Source organism: Pan troglodytes, chromosome X, assembly GCF_028858775.2.
Source record: "Pan troglodytes isolate AG18354 chromosome X, NHGRI_mPanTro3-v2.0_pri, whole genome shotgun sequence".
In the NCBI taxonomy this organism is placed as follows: Eukaryota; Metazoa; Chordata; class Mammalia; order Primates; family Hominidae; genus Pan; species Pan troglodytes.
The window spans coordinates 38,808,250-38,829,367 of record NC_072421.2 but is presented as its reverse complement, the minus strand read 5'-3'; the positions used below and the strand labels follow the sequence as shown (position 1 = coordinate 38,829,367).

At 38.8% G+C, this 21,118-nt stretch overlaps 1 protein-coding gene and 1 pseudogene across 1 annotated transcript in view; one reads left to right on the top strand and one right to left on the bottom strand.

The window, feature by feature from the left end:
• The window catches only part of OTC (ornithine transcarbamylase), a 71,784-nt gene that overhangs the window by 17,877 nt on the left and 32,789 nt on the right, over positions 1 to 21,118 (bottom strand). The window contains exons 5-6 of the mRNA XM_016943905.4: positions 3,361 to 3,514; positions 1,045 to 1,167 (exon numbers count right to left, since the gene is read on the bottom strand). Of these exons, the coding sequence (XP_016799394.1) occupies positions 1,045 to 1,167; positions 3,361 to 3,514 (277 nt within the window). The remainder of the gene's footprint in view (positions 1 to 1,044; positions 1,168 to 3,360; positions 3,515 to 21,118) is intronic.
• LOC107972749 (protein Cripto-like) lies at positions 10,747 to 11,297 on the top strand (annotated as a pseudogene).

Here is a 21,118-nt window from a genome sequence, read left to right as displayed (position 1 = left end):
ATGGTTGGTCACTGTAAATGGCATCCTTGCTTAGATTCTTCCCTTTCCCTGTCCTGCTCCCCCTAATCCCTTAGGGATCTCCCTTGGGAGTACTTCCTTAATAAATCGCCTGTACACAAATCCCCACGGTGGTGTGCCTGTGGTGGTGTGCCTGGCCTAAGGTTGATATTTAGTAATGGTGCTGGAACATTTATTTTTCCAAGTGAAAGAATATATATAAATAAAAATATATACCATCTACGTTTGTGTAAGTACACGGTATGATGTTCCCACAACAACAAAGTCATCGAAGGACCCATTTCTCAGAACGTATCCCTGTTATGAAGCCACACATGACTGTATGGTCAAAATAAAGTCTCCCTCCTACCTCTATCCTCAAACCTCCCAGTTCCTCTCCTCAGAGGCAACAATTATTACCAGTTTCTTGTGTATCAAAAGGTTTACATTGGGCCTATGAAAGAAGTCATGTATCCATACATGCTGTAAGAGAGCAGCAAGGTAGGAAGTATGCAGGGGTCATTTTCATAGCCATGTGGGGCTCAAATTTTCTAAGCCAAAAGGCCCCCAGAGTTGAGTTTTGAAATACTAAGCTGGTGTAGATGCCATCACTGTGATCCTCACATTGGATTCACATTTTTCTACCAAATTGCAGCGTTAGAAAAATGACAGTATCATTCCCATGGGTTGAGAATTCTATGCTGCCTGGATTTTATTGCTTTCTTCAGCCTTTGTGGTGGTAATGCACAATGCCAGTCATCATAATGGCCTACAGCAGGGTATTCAAAGGGATAATTCAGACATGCTTTTAACATTAACTCATAGAATAAAAGGCATCAGCCAAGACTATCTCTTATTGTAGAGATGGGAAATTGGACTCTCAAGAGGCCAGATAGCTATTTAATAGTAGGGCTGGTAACGTAACCTAAATTCTGTGGCCTCACCTGTGCTATACTTAAATGGAAGAGAGCTTTTTTTGTCACTGGGTAATTGCATCTGAGGATGATTTAAGAGAGGGGTTAGTTTCAAGGCAAAAAGTTTCCCTACCTTTGGAGTAGCTGCCTGAAGGTGCATTCCGAATTTCGCTGCGCTCATCATGATGGAGTGCAGGATATTGTTCCCATCCCCGATCCAGCTGAGGGTAAGACCTTTCAGAGAGCTATAGTGTTCCTGAAAGGCACGGGATGAAGGAGATGAAATCCAGACGTAAATTCGCTTATGTGTAGCAATTATTAAGGTTAAAATAAATAGTCTTAATCTCAGTATTAGTGCCTTGTTAGAAGGAATGAATTCCCAATTTTTTTGCATTACACAGAGCAACTCAATAATATGAATGTACAATCCCAAAAACGTGGTAAAATGTCTTAATATCTTAAACCAAGACACCATATGAACTTGAACAGAGACTAAGAGTTTCATACATTTCAAATCTGAGTCTTAGTTGTATTCATTCATTGGATACAAATGAGCACCATTAATATCCAGACACTGAGACACTGTCCTTGGCCCTGGAGATACAACAATAAACAAAGGAGACAAAAATCACTGCTTTTATGGAGCTGAAATTCTTTGGTATGAGAAAGGGGAAACACAGAATACCTGGAACAGTATAGCATGGTGGCTCAGAGCATGTTCCCATTATATGAAGTTGACAAAGATGCTCAATAATACTGTTAGTTGGCCAGGTGCAGTGGCTCATTCCTGTAATCCCAGCACTTTGGGAGACCAAGGTGGGCGGATCACCTGAGGTCAGAAGTTCGAGACCAGCCTGGTCAACATGATGAAACCCCATGTCTACTAAAAACACAAAAATTAGCCAGGTGTGGCACACACTTGTAATCCCAGCTACTCCGGAGGCTGAGGCACAAGAATCGCTTGAACCCGGGAGGCGGAGGTTGCAGTGAGCTGAGATCATGCCACTGCACTCCAGTCTGGGTGACAGAGTGAGACTCTGTCTCAAATAATAATAATAACAAAAAATAATAATAATACTGTTGGTTGTTTATGGCTATAGATATGTGTAAAGATACTAACATCAGGATAATAACATATTTGTGGAAGGGAAGAAAATGAGATTAGGCAGAGTTACATGGTGGGCTTCAACTCTATCTTTAATGTTTTATTGAAAAACAGCAAAGAATTATAAAGTAACTTAACATCATGTTAAGAATTGACAAAACTGTGTGAACACATGAATGTTTGTTTTATTTTCTTGAAGTGTCTGTAGGTTTCATATATTTTATATATTTAAAAAGATTAAAAAAGAGAAAGGCTAAGCAATTTGGAGATCACAGAACTACTAGTTAGCTAAGCTAGAATTTAATTCCAGATCCATCTGATTTAGATTCCATGCTCTTAACAAGCTGCTATTTATTCATTCAGCTCCTACTTTAAGTATCTCCTATATGAAGGCATTGCACAAGGTCCTTCAGGGGACATTATGATGAATAGGACAGCTCATTTTCCCTCAATGAATTTATAATCTAGTAATGATAAAGCTCCAGGGGGAAGCATTAAATTATCTGGTGTATATGTAAAGCCACACCCACAGACAGCCACTTTGGTATCTGACATAATTATATCATCTTCTCTGCATGGATCTCATCCTCATGTCCAAAGTGTTTTGTTTTGAGCTTAACCTCACATTTAAATGTGTGTAGTTTATTCAAATGTGGAAGAAGATGGGCCTATCCAGTTTATCTTGTCTCCTCAGAGTTATCCATAGACATAGAAACCATGGCTGTTAGGATTTCCAGGGGCAATATAATGTAGATTGGCTATGGCAAACCAAACAAGAGGAATCTTTCAAAGTTATTCAAGTTCCTAATTTGGGAGGACTAGAATGGCTAAATTTGAGCCCCAATTCTATAAATTCTGCATATTCTTAACCCTACTTTTAAATAACCAGTTTATTAAAATGATAGAAAGTGGCCCCCTCTTCCAGAGTGACTTAGTAACTAACCTTTTTGAATATTCAAAGCACACTCCACCAGTCTTCACTCCCAAGCCACAGACCTGATGTCTATAAAATCAGATATGGCTTGTCCATTTTGTATGCTCCAGTGTTCTCTATTCATTCATTGTGTTAAATATGGCACCGAAAAATCAAAGGGATTGACAGAACATAAGATGAGATACGGGCTAAAAGGGTTTGGGAATAGGGTTGAGTGCAGAGCGATCTTAGAGTCTGTTTTTAACAATGCCCTGTTTTCCCCAGAAAATGCATACATAAGCTGTAATTCTTTGTCAAGCTGGTATTTGAAAATAAAACATCAATACCATGATTTAAGTAAACTGTTTCACTTAAAGCAAGTCAGGAATTATTTGATTTTGCTCTTTTGTAAGACAAATAAATAAACCAACCTGGAGCGTGAGGTAATCAGCCAGGATCTGGATAGGATGGTACAAATCTGACAGCCCATTGATAATTGGGATGGATGCTTCTTTAGCCAGGGTGTCCAAATCTGATTGTTTATACACTCGAGCCAATACTGCATCTGTCATGCTAGACAATACACTGTGGCAAACCAAGAAAAAGATAATCTAAGATAATTATGCTTAATAATGCCTTATTTAATATAAGATCAGAAATAATAACAAGAAATACTAATAAATAGAATTTTTACTACATGAAAACCTACCAACATTACAGGTTTAAAAGGTAATATTAAACATGTATTCATTACATAAGCCAGATGTTCTACCTCCCACGACTTATCCAGTGACCAGCGATTTTACATTTTTTATGGAGATAATTGTGGGCCCAGCAGACATAATGATGAGTTATAATTAATAAATGGCCATTGGTTAAAAGGGACAAGACCAAAAGCAAGATATACAGAGAAACATTAATGACCTGCCATATGGCTAATTTTCTTTCACATCATCCAACAGAAAAAAGATACATTTTCACTGTGGAATTGCAAGTCCCAGTGTGGCAGCCATGGAAGTGCACACACAGATCACCCTACAGAAGAGAACTTGCTGTGAGGAGAGCCATTGGCTGACACTCTAGCTGCTACACCTTCGGATGCCCTGCAGCATTCCTGCCAAGGCCACCCTCCCCAGGCTGTTCCAACCTGATGACAGAACACAGTGGGGAGAATAGCGCTGGGCCATTCCTGCCTGACAGGGACCTCTCTGATGGACAGTCTGTGCTCTGGGGCTCCCCACCAGCCTGGCTGAGACTTTCTCAGAGCCGCGCTACTGGCTGAGGCTCTCCCTACCCACGCGTCCTTCTTTCCCCCAGGGGTCAGACCTGCCTCCCTGTCTGAAGGCCCTCTTGCCCACTCCTGCTGCCTCTCTCTTTATGTTTCTTGGTATTTCCCTCAATAAATCTCTTGCAAGTCTAATTCCTTCTTGAAATCTGCTTAGTGGACCTGAACTGACACAGAAAGCAATAAACTCTGGTGCTTACAAAATTCAAGGACTGCTTGGCCCCAGGGATTAGAGAATCAAAGATTAAAAACTATATTCCTATAACAATATTTTTCTAGACTTAAGGATCAGATTTTTTCTAATTTTTAATGGATTTATCATGCCCATGGCTCCCAGATTTTCAAATTTCATGAACCAGCAAGATTTCCAAAAATATGTGGAGATCAACATAAGATTTGCAACTCTTTATTTACCAAATTAAGAGCATGAGAAAAGCAAATAAACAGGTATAATGTTACTACCTTAATTTAATTTAAAAAGGATATTTCAACATCAAAAAGGTGTGAAAGACAATTTCTTTCTTTTTTTATAATTTCTTTTCTTTTTTTTCTTTTATTATTATACTTTAAGTTTTAGGGTACATGAGCACATTGTGCAGGTTAGTTACATATGCATACATGTGCCATGCTGGTGCGCTGCACCCACTAACTTGTCATCTAGCAATAGGTATATCTCCCAAAGCTATCCCTCCCCCCTCCCTCCACCCCACAACAGTCCCCAGAGTGTGATGTTCCCCTTCCTGTGTCCATGTGATCTCGTTGTTCAATTCCCACCTACGAGTGAGAACATGCGGTGTTTGGTTTTTTGTTCTTGCGATAGTTTACTGAGAATGATGATTTCCAATTTCATCCATGTCCCTACAAAGGACATGAACTCATCATTTTTTATGGCTGCATAGTATTCCATGGTGTATATGTGCCACATTTTCTTAATCCAGTCTATCATTGTTGGACATTTGGGTTGGTTCCAAGTCTTTGCTATTGTGAATAATGCCGCAATAAACATACGTGTGCATGTGTCTTTATAGCAGCATGATTTATAGTCCTTTGGGTATATACCCAGTAATGGGATGGCTGGGTCAAATGGTATTTCTAGTTCTAGATCCCTGAGGAATCGCCACACTGACTTCCACAATGGTTGAACTAGTTTACAGTCCCACCAACAGTGTAAAAGTGTTCCTATTTCTCCACATCCTCTCCGGCACCTGTTGTTTCCTGACTTTTGAATGATTGCCATTCTAACTGGTGTGAGATGGTATCTTATTGTGGTTTTGATTTGCATTTCTCTGATGGCCAGTGATGATGAGCATTTTTTCATGTGTTTTTTGGCTGCATAAATGTCTTCTTTTGAGAAGTGTCTGTTCATGTCCTTTGCCCACTTTTTGATGGGGTTGTTTGTTTTTTTCTTGTAAATTTGTTTGAGTTCATTGTAGATTCTGGATATTAGCCCTTTGTCAGATGAGTAGGTTGTGAAAATTTTCTCCCATTCTGTAGGTTGCCTGTTCACTCTGATGGTAGTTTCTTTTGCTGTGCAGAAGCTCTTTAGTTTAATTAGATCCCATTTGTCAATTTTATCTTTTGTTGCCATTGCTTTTGGTGTTTTAGACATGAAGTCCTTGCCCATGCCTATGTCCTGAATGGTAATGCCTAGGTTTTCTTCTAGAGTTTTTATGGTTTTAGGTCTAACGTTTAAGTCTTTAATCCATCTTGAATTGATTTTTGTATAAGGTGTAAGGAAGGGATCCAGTTTCAGCTTTCTACATATGGCTAGCCAATTTTCCCAGCACCATTTATTAAATAGGGAATCTTTTCCCCATTGCTTGTTTTTCTCAGGTTTGTCAAAGATCAGATAGTTGTAGATATGCGGCGTTATTTCTGAGGGCTCTGTTCTGTTCCATTGATCTATATCTCTGTTTTGGTACCAGTACCATGCTGTTTTGGTTACTGTAGCCTTGTAGTATAGTTTGAAGTCAGGTAGTGTGATGCCTCCAGCTTTGTTCTTTTGGCTTAGGATTGACTTGGTGATGCAGGCTCTTTTTTGGTTCCATATGAACTTTAAAGTAGTTTTTTCCAATTCTGTGAAGAAAGGCATTGGTAGCTTGATGGGGATGGCATTGAATCTGTAAATTACCTTGGGCAGTATGGCCATTTTCACGATATTGATTCTTCCTACCCATGAGCATGGAATGTTCTTCCATTTGTTTGTATCCTCTTTTATTTCCTTGAGCAGTGGTTTGTAGTTCTCCTTGAAGAGGTCCTTCACATCCCTTGTAAGTTGGATTCCTAGGTATTTTATTCTCTTTGAAGCAATTGTGAATGGGAGTTCACTCATGATTTGGCTCTCTGTTTGTCTTTTCAAAGAATAATCCTTGAAATGAATTATTTGAGCTTTATGAAATTCACTATATAATTCTTATTCTTATTTTTCTTATTCTACCACTTCTGATGGAAGCTTCTCCACACCAGGGTCAGTGGGGATAGAGATTTGTAAACCACTGCTTTGAACTACCTAAGCGCGCTATATTTTATAGCATGAGAAGTGAATCAAAGAGCCATTTTAAAAAAATGTGATATTGGTTAACTTTTGATGGTGGACTAAGACAAGGGGTTTTAAATTTTTGCTGCACATGAAAGTCACTTGGAGAATGTTTGTTTGTTTGTTTTTGAGATGGAGTCTTGCTCTGTCTCCCGGGCTGGAGGGCAGTGGCGTGATCTCAACTCACTGCAACCCCCTCCTCCCAGGTACAATCAATTCTCCCACCTTAGCCTCCCAAGTAGCTAGGATTACAGGCTCGCCACCACACCCAGCTAATTTTTGTATTTTTAGTAGAGACAGGGTTTTGTCATGTTGGCCAGGCTGGTCTCAAACTCCTTACCTCAGGTGATCCGCCCACCTCGGCCCCCCAAAGTGCTGGGATTACAGGCGTGAGCCACCGCACCCGGCAACTTGGAGAGTTTTTTAAACTCTTGATGCCCAGGCCATATTCTCTGTCAATTAAATCAGAAAAATCAAAATCTCTAGGAGTGGGACCTAGGGATCATTATTTTAAAAAATATTCTTACTATATTGTAACGTGCTGCCAAAGTTGAGAACCAAAGCTAGCATCTTGCTCCTCAGAGTAGCAACATCAGCATCATCTGAGAGCATATTAGATCTTCAGAATTTCAGGCCCCACCCAGATTTACTGAAGCAGAATCTGCATTTTAACAAGGTTTCCAGGTGATTCATTTGCATATTAAAGTTTGAGACTCCTAAGAAAGAGGGAATTGAGACCGCCATATTTTTGAAAGCATCATCTATTATTTTCTTAAAATCCTAACCAGGCAATATATCAAGAGTAGACAATGCTTCTGAGATGGCAGCCCACAAAAACAGAAGACTCTGTCTATAATATCCTTGGCAGGGAGGGAATTGAGGGAAAAAGGCAGCTAAACTCCTCTGAGCAAAGAATAGTTCACCACCTTCTGTTAAGGCCCTTCTCGTTAGAGAAGCAACTACCCTTACTTATTTGATGCCCTAAGACAATGGTTCCCAGACTTGGGTGTGTATCGGAACTAAGTGAAGAACTAATACTAATAGATTACAGAGAAATAGAGTAGGTCCTAGGCCTTTGTCCTCTTACTAAAACAGACATTCTGTTTTTCATACTATAAGAATGCAGGCTTCCATCATGGAAAAGTAACTTAAGTGGAAGTAGATATGTCAATAAGGTATATAATTATAATCAACTATCACTTCCCTATATCAGATGAATTGGTTAATTTTATGATGTCTAAAACCCCAAGAAAGAGAGAGAGAGAAGGAGAGGGTGGGGGCAGAGGGGTGTTTAATCCTAGAGGTCATACTTCAGACTTCTTTAAACATGTAGCACTCCCTAAAGTGTGTACAGACAAATAAAAAAAGTCTGGATTAACACTGCAGTTGACCTTCTGGAATCTCATAGCCAGAAAAGCAGATTTGACTTCTATTATAGCCTCTCAAATCATTTTAGGCAGCTAGGACCTTCGGCTGCCAACCTGTTATGGTTTTCTCAAACTTTACAGTATGTTGTTGAATTTTGCTAGATTTAGTGTGTGTCACATGCAGACATTATCTTAACCTCAAAGATGAAGAAATCAAGGCCTTTTAAAACCTTGAAGTAATTAGAGCAAGGTTAGGAAGGAGTGAGGAAGATGAGACTGAAAGACAGAAATGCTAGCAGAGCAATTGGAGAAGTCAACGACCTGTACACATGAGTCTTTCAAGAAGATTGAAAAAAAGGCAGGTGTGTTTTTCTCTCTTTAACAAGTCCCCATCCCCAAAACTCCTGAAGCAAAGCAGTCAAAAGATAAGCATGCATTTAATTTTTCTGTTTATAATGTCAAGCTGGTATCCCTGGAACCTCTGTGGTGTAATTTCATGGGAGTATGCCTGGTTGGCTTTACTCAGGTTGCAACACTTTTCTAGAACAGAGGTTCTTTACTTTGGCTGCACATTAGTATCACCTACGGAGCTTTTACAAAATCCTGATGCCATATTCTGCTTTTTGGAAGGTTAAATCAGAAGCTATGATAGTGAGACCCATATCAACATTTTTAAAGCTCCCCAAGCTAATCCAATATGAAGACTAGGCTGAGAACCATTGTCCTAGAAAACGGAGTGAGAGAGGAGGTGGGAGGAAAGTGGGCTACTGTGCCGCTGGGTGACACAGTGGATCAATGTAGAGGAAGAAACTCTTAGTAATTGCTGAAATCTCATACAATAAGAAAAGTAAGGGATAACGATATGATAAGCTATACTGGAAAGAACAAGATTTTACACACTTATAAAAGACGTATTTTCTTTAAGCTCAGTCGCTACCAAGAGAAGTCCCAAGGCAGCAGCAGTAGCTGTAGTCTTTCCCCACTTGACACTTGTAAACATCCCTAGTGACCAGATTTTTGTCTCTAATATTGTTCTATTTTTTAAAAAAGAACCAGAAACTATTAGAGGATAGTCAATTTCATGTTATTGGGCAGAATAAAATCAGAATAGGTCTGTAACATTTTGTTCTTGCCAGGAAACAAGAGTGATTTGTTTTTTAAATGGCAGAGGCACTGCTGAAAGAAAAACAGTCAGCTTAAAGGAGCTCCCATTTTTCAAGTTGTGATCATTTGTAGTAATAAAAATCATGAAATGAAATAAATTATGCTTCTGAAGGGACATGATGCACATAAGAAAAAAGTTAATGTAAATAAAATGTACAAAATTATAATAGTAATATCAAAGAAGAGTGAATATTATGTACATGTAAATTTATTTACTTACATAAGTAGGAAAGTGTTTATATATAACTATAACTATAGATAGATATTTGTGGGGTTTTGTTAAGTATATTTCTCTTCATATAGTATAGATATGTATTGTTTTTATCTGCATAAGCCACAAATTACTAACATAATTTGTAAGCCAAACAGTCCTAGAAATAGTAGAAACTGTACCATGAATAAACAGGCCTCAGCAGCATTTGTGGTCTTATATATAAGTGAACTAGAAAAGGAGTCCAGCGGTTGGCTAGCACCAGTCGCATATGCAGTTTCCAATGAGGAAAACGATAATAACCATTTACTCCAAAATACTAACTTAGTTAAATGTCCATAAAAAGAAGTCTAATTTTTTTTTTTTCAGACGGAGTCTCGCTCTGTCGCCCAGGCTGGAGTGCAGTGGCATGATCTCGGCTCACTGCAACCTCTCCCTCCCAGGTTCAAGCAATTATCCGGCCTCAGTCTACCGAGTAGCTTGGATTAGAGGCATGCGCCACTACGCCCGGCTAATTTTTGTGTTATTAGTAAAGACGAGGTTTCACCATGTTGGCCTGGCTGGTTTCAAACTCCTGACCTCAGGTGATCACCCGTCTCAGACTCTCAAAGTGCTGGGATTACAGGCGTGAGCCACCGCACTTGGCTAAGAAGTCTAAATTTTAAGATTCACTTTTCTGTTTCTCTGGAAATGAAACCTTTTGATGATTTAACTAATTAATTACAACACAATGCCAATAAGAAAGATGAATGTTTTTAAATATTGAAACCAGGCCAGGTTAATATATTATTAAATATTGCAATGAGTCATGTGCTGCCAGAGATTAAAAACAAACAAAACTTAAATCTTCTAAATTTCTTTAAAAATCAGAATCCATGGCAGGGCGCAGTGACTCATGCCTGTAATCCCAGCACTTTGGGAAGCCGAGGCAGGCGGATCACCTGAGGTCAGGAGTTCGAGACCAGCTTGGCTAACATGGTGAAACCCCGTTTCTACTAAAAATACAAAAAAAAAAAAAAAATTAGCCGGGCGTGGTGGCATGTGCCTATAATCCCAGCTACTTGGGAGGCTGAGGCAGGAGAATCACTTGAATCCGGGAGGCAGAGGCTGCATTGCACTCCAGCTTGGGCAACAAGAGCAAAACTCCATCTCAAAAAAAAAAAAAAACCAGAATCAATTTAAAAGATAAAAATACGGCTGCTCTCTCTCATCCTCTGGCCTGCCTAAACGTTCAGGGGACAATGACAGAGTGTAATTTTGATCATGGCCATTTCAAAAGCATTTGAACTGGAATTAGTTGGCCAGGTTGGGTTGGGCCACCATAACTTGCATGTCTATCTCAGGAAGACTTGGCTTTCAGAGGGGACAGCACTCAGCCCCAGGAGGAGCCTGCAATTCGTCCTTATTTCAGAGTTTGTGCCATCCATGGGGACACAGGACAGTAAGGAACGAAACAGAACCTGCTGTCTAAATGGGGGAACCTGCACGCTGGGGTGCTTTTGTGTCTTCCCTTCCTCCTATGGATGGAACTGTGAGCATGTTGTGTGCAGAGAGAGCTGTGGGTCTGTGCACCATGACATCTGGCTGCCCAAGAAGCGTTCTATGTGTAAATGCTGGCATGGCCAACCCCTCTGCTTTCCTGAGGCATTTCTACCTGGTTGTGATGGCCTTGTGATGTTTGAGCACCTCATGGCTCCCAGGACTCTGGAATACTACCATCTGCATGTACCACTTTTATGCTAGCTGGCACGTGCCTTTCCATACAAAGTTACTATGAACTGACATTTACCTATTTCCAGAAATAACAACTTTAGATATCATGCAAATTTCATGACCAGTAAAGTCTGCTGCTCCAATGTCCTAACTGAAAGAAGATCATTTGTTAGTTGCCTTAAAATAATGAATACAATTTTGGGAGTCTGAAGCAGGCAGATCACAAGGTCAGGAGTTCGAGACCAGCCTGGCCAACATAGTGAAACCCCGTCTCTACTAAAAATACAAAAATTAGCCGGTTGTGGTGGCATGCGACTGTAGTCTCAGCTACTCAGGAGGCCGAGGCAGGAGAATCACTTGAACCAGGGAAGTGGAGATTGCAGTGAGCCAAGACCATGCCACTGCACTCTAGCCTGGGTGACAGAGTGAGATTTTGTCTCAAAAAACAAAAAAAAATACATTTCCATAATGGTCCCTAACACTTCCTCACTTCTTTCACGTACCAATTACTTCTTACCTCTGCCCTGCCCTCCCCTCAGAAATTACTTTCCTTTTTCAAAAGAAAGTCAGCCGTATGTACATTGTGCCCAAGTCCTATGTTTCTTGATACATGTAACTCTACCAAGGTCTTATTAACATGGTCTTTTAAACAATTGAATTATATCTTCAGATTATTAAAGGCTAATCCTAATGCGAAACTGAGGATAAAGTTTTGAGTAGAGTTGATCAAAATCAATTAAAATGGTCTCTTTAAAATGAAAGAAAGCCTCTTTAAAGGGAGGCGATGGAGGGAAGGATCAGAAAGCGCTGGGGTAGTAATAGAAATCTGTCTGCATGTGTGCCAGGGAGATGGGGTAAAAAAGAGGAAGCAAATGGGAGAGATGGACAGGAAAAAAGAAAATGAATTACTTGACTGATGATTAGGTGGATGTAGAGAAGCAAGTTAAAAGGCTAAATTGAAGGGCAAGTTTCCATCATCTACAGAAAGTTATATAAGACAGACTCTCCTTTTTTCTAACAGCATTGTAAAAGAATGAAATCTCCTTGGAAAAAAATTATACCTAAATTTCCCCAACAAGATTGCTTAGTAAATTATGTTTTCTCCAAACTATGCAATTATTTTAACTGTTATAAAAGAAAAGAAAATGTTCACAATATATTTAGTTGTAAACCAGGCAATAAAATTATACATTGTAAAGCCTAATTAAAAAATACATTGTGTATATGTGTATGCACAGTAAAAATGGGAACTACATTGACAAAAAGTGTCATGTGGTAGACAAAATAATGGTCCCCAAAGATGTCCATGTCCTAACCCACAGAACCAATGAATATATTGCTTTACTTGACAAAAGGAATTTTGAAGATTCATATTCATAAGTTAATGATCTTGAGATGGGGAGATTACCCTGGGTGGGCCCAATATAACACTAGAGAATAAGAGAGAGGCAGGAGGTTAGAAATGAGAGGAGAAGCTATGAAGACACTGGGTTTGAAGATGGAGAAAGGGGGCCTCAAGCCCAAGGATACAGGCAGCCCTTGAAAGCTGGAATGGACAAGGAATTGGATTCTCCTCTGGAGCCTCCAGAAGGAACACAGCCCTGTACACTCATGTTAGACTTCTGCCCTCCAGAACTGTAAGATAATATATTTGTATTGTTTTAAGCCACTAAGTATGTGGTAATTTGTTAAAGCAGCAATGAGAAAACAATATAGATTCCATGACAAAAACCAAAAACTATGTGATAAAAAAATATTGTCTAGTGGCCAGCAGCTCGAGTTTAAGTCACCTTGAATTTAGCAACCAGTTCCCACTAACCAACCAAAACTAAGTGGCCAGTAATCCACTTAACCTGTATCCCTGACTTCCCGAGGTGATATGTTTGTTCTTTCCAGTCTGGAAAAATTACATAAACCCTGAGAAAGTATAAAGAGTCTCTTGTAGAATTCCCGACAATCCAGCAATGTACAGAAGTTTAAATTCCAGGACCATACAAAAGTAAAAATAAAAGGAGATTTAAGAATAAAAAAACAAAATTAAATCTATGATATTAATAGCTTTGTGCCCAGTTTTGTTGTAAAAATAATAATCGGCTCTGTAATCAATGTGGTATTTTACGTGTATTTTTTCCTTTGTAAGATGTTTAATGCAGGGAAATCTGAAACGTTAGGCTTGTGATTAAGTTAAATGTTTAAAAGCATTTCATTAAGTTTTCAATCAATGTGTAAATGGTTGAGTAGATTTGTTTTGTTCACTGAATATACATTTGATTTATTGGTTGTATAAGTAGTGTGTGAATATTTAAAGCAATGAAAATTTGAATATGCATCAGAATTACCAGGAGGACTTGGTAAAACACAGCCAGCTGCTTCTGATTCAGGAGGTCTGGGTTGAGGCCTGAGAATTTGCATTTCTGAAAAGCTCCCAAGGGCTATTTACACCGTTGACTTGGTAGCTGTGCTTTGAGGAACGTTTATTATTTTAGGTTTAAAAAATGCTAAATGTTTGACAAATTCATAAGGTTATGAAATTGGACTGTAAACAAAGGACAAAGAGTGCGGAATATCCCTGTAGGCACAAAAAGCCCCTTGGACATTAAAGCACCTGTGGGCAAAAGGGAGCGTGACAAAGCCTGGCAGAAAATGCCACTTTAGTCCTCTTTCAGCCACAGGAGCTTCAAGTAAGGTGGAATCCAATGATATGGGGGTTGAGAGGGAGCAGCTCCTAGGTTGCTTTCACATTGGACTCACTTAGGGGAACAAAGATATTAAAGACACTTAACTAGACAATTAGTTCATATTATTTTGTGAATGACATTGGTATCTACTTCATGCTTAAAATTGCTAGAAATCACCATTTTAATTCTTCCAGGCTACTAAAGATCTTTAAAAAATAAAAACAAACCTTTTCACTGGAAACAATGACAACCCTGTAACTAGAGCTGGACTACAAGCACATTAATAGTAATCTGGGATTTATAGAGCTCTCCATCAATCTAAAACCCCAGCTTTAAACATTGTAAGAGCTTTATTATATATGCTATACATGAAAAGTTGATAAGTTAAAAAAATACTCTCTGGTTCTGTAATGACTTTTCATTTTGCCCTCTTTTCATTTCTATTAATATATACAGTACTGTTTGCCTTCCAGTGCATTCTTACAGCTCTGCAGACAAACTTTGGCATTAGCCAACAATGGTAGCAAAAAGACTTTTGCAAAATCCAAATTACTCAAATTTAAAGTTTCCCACATATACCAGCTTGCCCTGGAAGTTTAATGGCCAATATTAGGATTTTTCAAAAATGATTAACAAGTTAAAACATGTGTTCAACCTATTTTGTCTAAATATTTAAAATGTCTAGTTTCATTCATCATCTCTTTTCCTACTGTTTAGAAAAAGGAAAGGCACGGCATGAAACTTTAAGTGGAAAGATGGTTCCAGAGATAAAATGTTAACATCCATTATTTCTGGATGATGGTGGTATCAGTGGCTCTATTTTTAAAATCTTCTTTAGTATATTCTATCAAAAGGAATATTATTTTAATAATCAGACAAAATATCATTCAAGAAAGGAAATTTCTCCCAAGTGTGACTTTGAAAGTAATTGAAAATGCCCCAAGTCTTCTTAGAGCAATGGCTAATTCTTGGTCTTAATAAAGAAATGTACAAGATGAGCCTGGAACATCTTGTCACACCACAAAGCAAGAGAGTTATCGAAGACTGATGGAGTTAGGTCAAAATGACCCAACTTGAACAAAGATGACATTGACCAAATATGGGACAATTTGATAATTAATAAGAATAATAATTATAATAAATTGAAACCTTCAAATGTATTAGCATCCAATGAGTTTATAAAGATACTAATAAAATGGGAGAACAATGAGAAGAATCATAGCAAGACCAATTCTAACTCAATTTCAAAGATAATTCTCAGTCAGATTGTATAAACTTTTGATGAGAACAGTCAGACTACATAGATATCAGACAAAATAGCTGAGTATATAAAGAGTGCCTTAGTACTGGGTACTTTTTTTTATAGTTTAAGTTTTAGGGTACATGTGCACAACGTGCAGGTTAGTTACATATGTATACATGTGCCATGTTGGTGTGCTGCACCCATCAACTCATCATTTAACATTAGGTATATCTCCTAATACTATCCCTCCCCCCTTCCCCCACCCCACAACAGGCTCCGGTGTGTGATGTTCCCCTTCCTGTGTCCATGTGTTCTCATTGTTCAATTCCCACCTATGAATGAGAACATGCGGTGTTTGGTTTTTTGTCCTTGCAATAGTTTGCTGAGAATGATGGGATGATTTATGCAGGGCTCAATGACCATTTTGAGAGAGTGATGGTCACTCTCTCCATGAAAAGGATGGTTGCTATAAATAAATCCTTTCCAACCCTTAGTTTCTGTTGTTGCTTGGTGTTTTTTCTTTTGGTATAAGATTGAAACTTATTTAGGAATTAATGAAAACACCCTGAAGGCTGAAACAAAACAAAGCAAAATGAAACAAAAAAAGACAATAAACAAAGCCTCTCATGACCCCAGGAAAACCTGGTGCAGAGTTAGTGTGGTTGGGTGAACAAACACTAAAAAATAAAAAACAAGTAGTGTGCTGGGCCAGATCAAACATGGATGTTGATGAGCAAACATGGATGTTGATGAGATGGACAATCATACAGCAATCCTGGTGCTCTTAAAAGGAGTTCAGTTGTTCCTAAAGTATTGGAACATGGTGCAAGTTTCTCAAAAGCCAAAGGCAAACAGAGGTTGTATTCTCATAGGGTCCTGTTATCCATTTTCTCTTTTGTCTCCATCCTGCCTTGTTTGAATCAGACTGCATGCCCTCTAAACTCCAGTTTCTTTCACTGACAACCCTTACCAGTTGAACAGCTGACTGGGAGATAGAGGAAGGATGTTTTGGTTGTGCATATTACATCCTTGAGAACCCTGTAATCACTTAAAAATGGATGTTTCTGATTTTATTTTTTGTCAAATTCAGCCAAGTCCCAAAAGGAGACTTAAGCAGACTTAATCTCTATCCCCAATGTAAATTGATTATGAGATAAACTCTCTGAATCTCCCTCTGGGAAACAGAATATTCTAGCCCTCTGGCATCTCTACCCAGATGATTTTAGTTATATCAACATAAGAATGATGAGGAAATAAGATAGATAATACTCTCAGCAAACCTAGATGGGTTCTTGTCAAATGGGCTGGTGTTGGAAGAAGCCAGAGATGTTGAATAAAATTGCCATATTCAATTTATTAATGAAGGATCTATAATGGCCAGGTTGTTTTGATTTAAATGTTAGATCCCAAGTTTGAAGACCTTAGAGAAAAATGAATGGGGTATAATGGCATTTAGAATAACTTCTTCAAAATATGCTAATGGAAGTTCAGTGGGTCAGTGTAACCTGTTTAGGAAAACCACAGAGATAGCCAAAATTGAGTCAGTGCTTGTCTTGAGATTGGGTTAGATCATAACTTGATTCAACCAACATTACTTGAATTTCTTCTGTGCGCGTGTCCTTTACAAGCACGATCTCATTTACCCTCATATAATGCATTAAGATAAGTATAAGTATCTCCATTTTGCAACTGAGGAAACTGAGACTCAGAAGCATCTGGCCCAAACCATAAGGGCTAGCATGTGGTAGAGCTCTGAATTGAACCAAACTGTGACTCTGCTTTGAAGCCCCTGTCCTTAACGCTCTGGTACACTGCCTCTAAGAGAATATACCATTGTTCATGGTGTGAGAGACTGTCTTTTGTCATCATTTTTCCCAATAATATAGAATTTTCATACCTGCTGGGTTCTTGGTGTTCTCTGTAAAGATTCATGGAAGTATCATATTTCCCATTAGGTACCAATTTATTACTACCTCATGAGATATATATTTCCAATTAGGTACCAATATTTTAAAACATTTTACCAAAAATCGTAAAACATTTAACATTTTTAGTCTGGACATAATTGGTATAAATACCTGAATAACAGTATTCCAGCTTTTTTTTTTTTAGAAATATTCCTTTTAATATGACAATGGTTCACTCCTCTTGAGGATTGGGCCTCATCCACAAATCCCTCTATAACTTTCATTATTTGAGAATAGCAATGATTGGAAACCCCTTTTATGGTGTCATAGGGACATGTGGATATGTGGTTATAGTGGGTTGAATGGCATTTCCCCAAAATTCATGTCTACCTAGAAACTCAAAGTGTGAGCTTTTTCAGAAGTAGGATATTTGCAGATGTAATTAGTTAAGATGAAGTCATATGGAGTAGGGTAGGTCCTAAATTCAATGACAGATATTCTTATAAGAAGAGGAGAACATACACAGAGAAGCCCAGGCAAAGATGGAGGCAGAGTTTGGGGTGATGCCAAGGAATGCCAAGGATGACTGAAAGCCACTGGAAAGGGAATTGTGGTCCTGTTGAAACATTGATTTTGGACTTCTAGCCTCCAGAACTGTGGGAAAATAAATTTCTGTTGTTCTAAGCCACCATGTTTGTGGTAATTTGTTCTGGTGGCCATAGGAAACTAATATAGTGGTCTACATTCATTTTCTTTTCTACTGGTTTTACAAATTAGCTGAACACATTTTAGCAATCACTACCATAAGTAAATTACATCTATAGGGAAAGAAATTAGAGTAGAACAGTGTTACATTATTTGGTTTTATATGGAGCCTTTCATACACGTGGTTCCTGAAGCTGCATTACTAAGTACTATATTAGAAGACAAATGACTGGGAAGCTATTATGCACTTTTCAGTAGTACGCTGAGCATTAGGCATGAAAAGCTGTCATTACAGAAGAAACAGAAAGCCTTGAAACTGGAGTGATAATGCCCCACTTGCTGTTGCTAAATTCCATATGATTTAAATCTTCTAAAAAATCAGTGATCTGAGTCATGCGAAGGTGTCACTTCTGGTGTCACATCTAAAAGGACAAGCCCAGAACAAGGAAAAAAAAAAAAAAAGAATATCCAGTTCATAACCCCAGTAGAGCACCTGGTAAATGACAAAATCTGAAAATACCCTCACATCTGAAGTAAACTTAACTGAATATCTATGTGTATGTTTTGTGTTTTCTGATATGTTAGGGGGTGAGAAGGAGCTCCTAAGAGAGACTCTTCAATAAAGGGAGCAATAGGACTGATTCTATCCAGGGGAACCTAGGCCTCCAGGGATCCATGCTGAAGCAAGAAAACAACTCAAATCTTAAGGCTGTCTTCCCATGGATATAACATACACTCCCTTACCAGTTACAGTACATCTAGGTAAAAGAAATTGAGCAAAATTCAGAAGAGAGATGAGAGCCTGATTATGCAGAAAAAAGCTAACATAGCGCCTTGAGGTGGCTGTCCTTCAAAGGGCTGCTTACAAGGCTGACCCTTGGCTAGCATCTAGGAACTTGGACTTTAGGAGGGTTCCCACCATTCCCAGAAATGAGAAGGGTGGTCCACTGTGCCCAAACTGTTTGGATATGCACTATGTTTTATGCTGAACACCTGCTTTCCTTCTGGGTGTCTGGAATTTGGGATCACACTAGGCAGAGGGCACTTTTGTAACCAGTCCCCAGTAAAAGCCTTGGGAACTGGTTTGCTGGGGAAATTAAGCACATCCTGTGTGACACTACTGGGAGGGGACTTGTGGAAGCTTGTGCCTAGTCTCCCCTAGACTTTACCTCATGCACCTTTTTTCTTGGCTGATTTTGCTTTGTTTCTTTTGTTGTGATAAATCTTAGCCATGAGTATCACTGTATGCTGATCCCTGTGAGTCCTTCTAATAAATGATCAAACCTGAGTGTGGTGTTAAAGACTCCAACATATCAGCTCCTCCAAAATATCAGTGGACAGCTCCACCTCAGTGCTCCCCTTCAGTCACCTCTAGATTATACAAAATGCAACTCAGACCAAGCTAACGAGATTTCAGCCACAATATTCTGTATAGTGAATAGGTTTTATTATTGTAACAAGGAAGAAAAGAACAATACAGTTTTTTCTCTCCTTAATTGTCAGATCTTCTTTGGGATACTTGTTTATTATGATCTAATTTTTAAAATCTTACTAACTCTGAATGTAAGACTTTTTTATTGTAATAATACTTCAAATGAGATCTAAAAAGCTTCTGCATAGCAAAAGAAACAATCAACAGAGTGAAAAGGCAACCTATGGAATGGGAGAAAATATTTGCACACCTGTGTCTCACAAGGGGTTAATGTCCAAAATATAAGGAATGCCTACAATTTAACAGCAAAAAATAAAAGTCAAAATTAAAAAAATAAGCAAAAGATTTGAATAGATATTTCTGCACAAAAGGCATACGAGTGGCTAAAAGGTATATGAAAATGTGCTCAATATTACTAATAATTAGGGAAATGCAAATTAAAACCACGGTGCAATATCACTTCACACCTGTTAGGATGACTACTATCAAAATGACAAAAGATAACAAGTGTTGACAAGGATGTGGAAAATTGGAATTCTTCCACACCACTGGTGGTGATGTAAAATGGTGCCACCACTATGAAAAACAGTGGGGAAGTTCCTCGAAAAATTGAACATAGAATTATCATATGATTTAGCCCACTTCTGGGTATTTAGCCAAAGTAATTGAAATCAGAAACTCAAAGAGATATTTGTATTATTGTGTTCCTTGCAGCACTATTCACAATAGCCAATAAGTGGAAACAACCTAAATATTCATCAACAGATGAATGGATAAAGAAAATGTGGTATATATTCACAATGAAATATCATTCAGCCTTACAAAGAAGGAAATCCCGGCATATGCAATATCACGAACGAACACGGAGAACATTATGCTAAGTGAGATAAGTCAGTCACAGAAGGACAAATATTGCATGAGTCCACCTATGTGAAGTATTAAAATGGTCAAATACATAAAAGGAGAAAGTAGAATGGTGGTTGCCAGGGGTTGGAGGTGGGGGGCAATGAGCATTGCTGTTCAACAATTATTTCAGTTATAGAAGATGAATGAATAAGTTACATATATATATATATATATTTTTTGTTTTTTTTTGAGATGGAGTCTCACTCTGTCACCCAGGCTGGGGTGCAGTGCTGTGACCTCAGCTCACTACAACCTCCACCTCCTGGGTTCAAGCGATTCTCCTGCCTCAGCCTCCTGAGTAGCTGGGATTACAGGCACACGCCACCACGCCTGGCTAATTTTTGTATTTTTAGTAGAGACGGGATTTCACCATGTTGGTCAGGCTGGTCTCAAACTCCTGACCTCGCGATCCGCCCACCTTGGCCTCCCAAGGTGCTGGGATTACAGGCATGAGCCACTGCATCGGCCTTTTTTTTTTTTTTTTTTTTTAACAGAGCCTTGCTCTGTTGCCCAGGCTGGAGTGCAGTGGCAGGATCTGGGCTCACTGCAACCTCTGCCTCCTGGGCTCAAGCAATTCTCCTGCCTCAGCCTCCCTAGTAGCTGGGACTACAGGTGTGCGGAATTTTTTTTATTTTATTTTTAGTAGAGATGGGGTTTCACCATGTTGGCCAGGCTGGTCTCAAACTCCTGACCTCAGGTGATCTGTCTGCCTCGGCCTCTCAAAGTGCTGGGATTACAGGTGTGAGCCAACACACCCGGCCATAAATAAGTTCTAAAGATCTGCTGTACAATACATTGGATTTTGAATGTGTATTTAGGATTTTTATTCCTTGTTCTGATTTTATCTTTCCTTTCTTTGGTGGGTGAGACTGAGGACCAATCTGTAAGGTGCTTTTTTAAAAAAAAATCAGGTTCAAAATGTGTTTGTTTGAAGATTTTAGAACATTAATGGCTCCCCTTCTGTTCCTGAACACATCCAGCTTGTTGCTGCCTTAGGCTTATGCATCAGCAGTTCTTTCTGTGACACTCTTCCTACAGCATT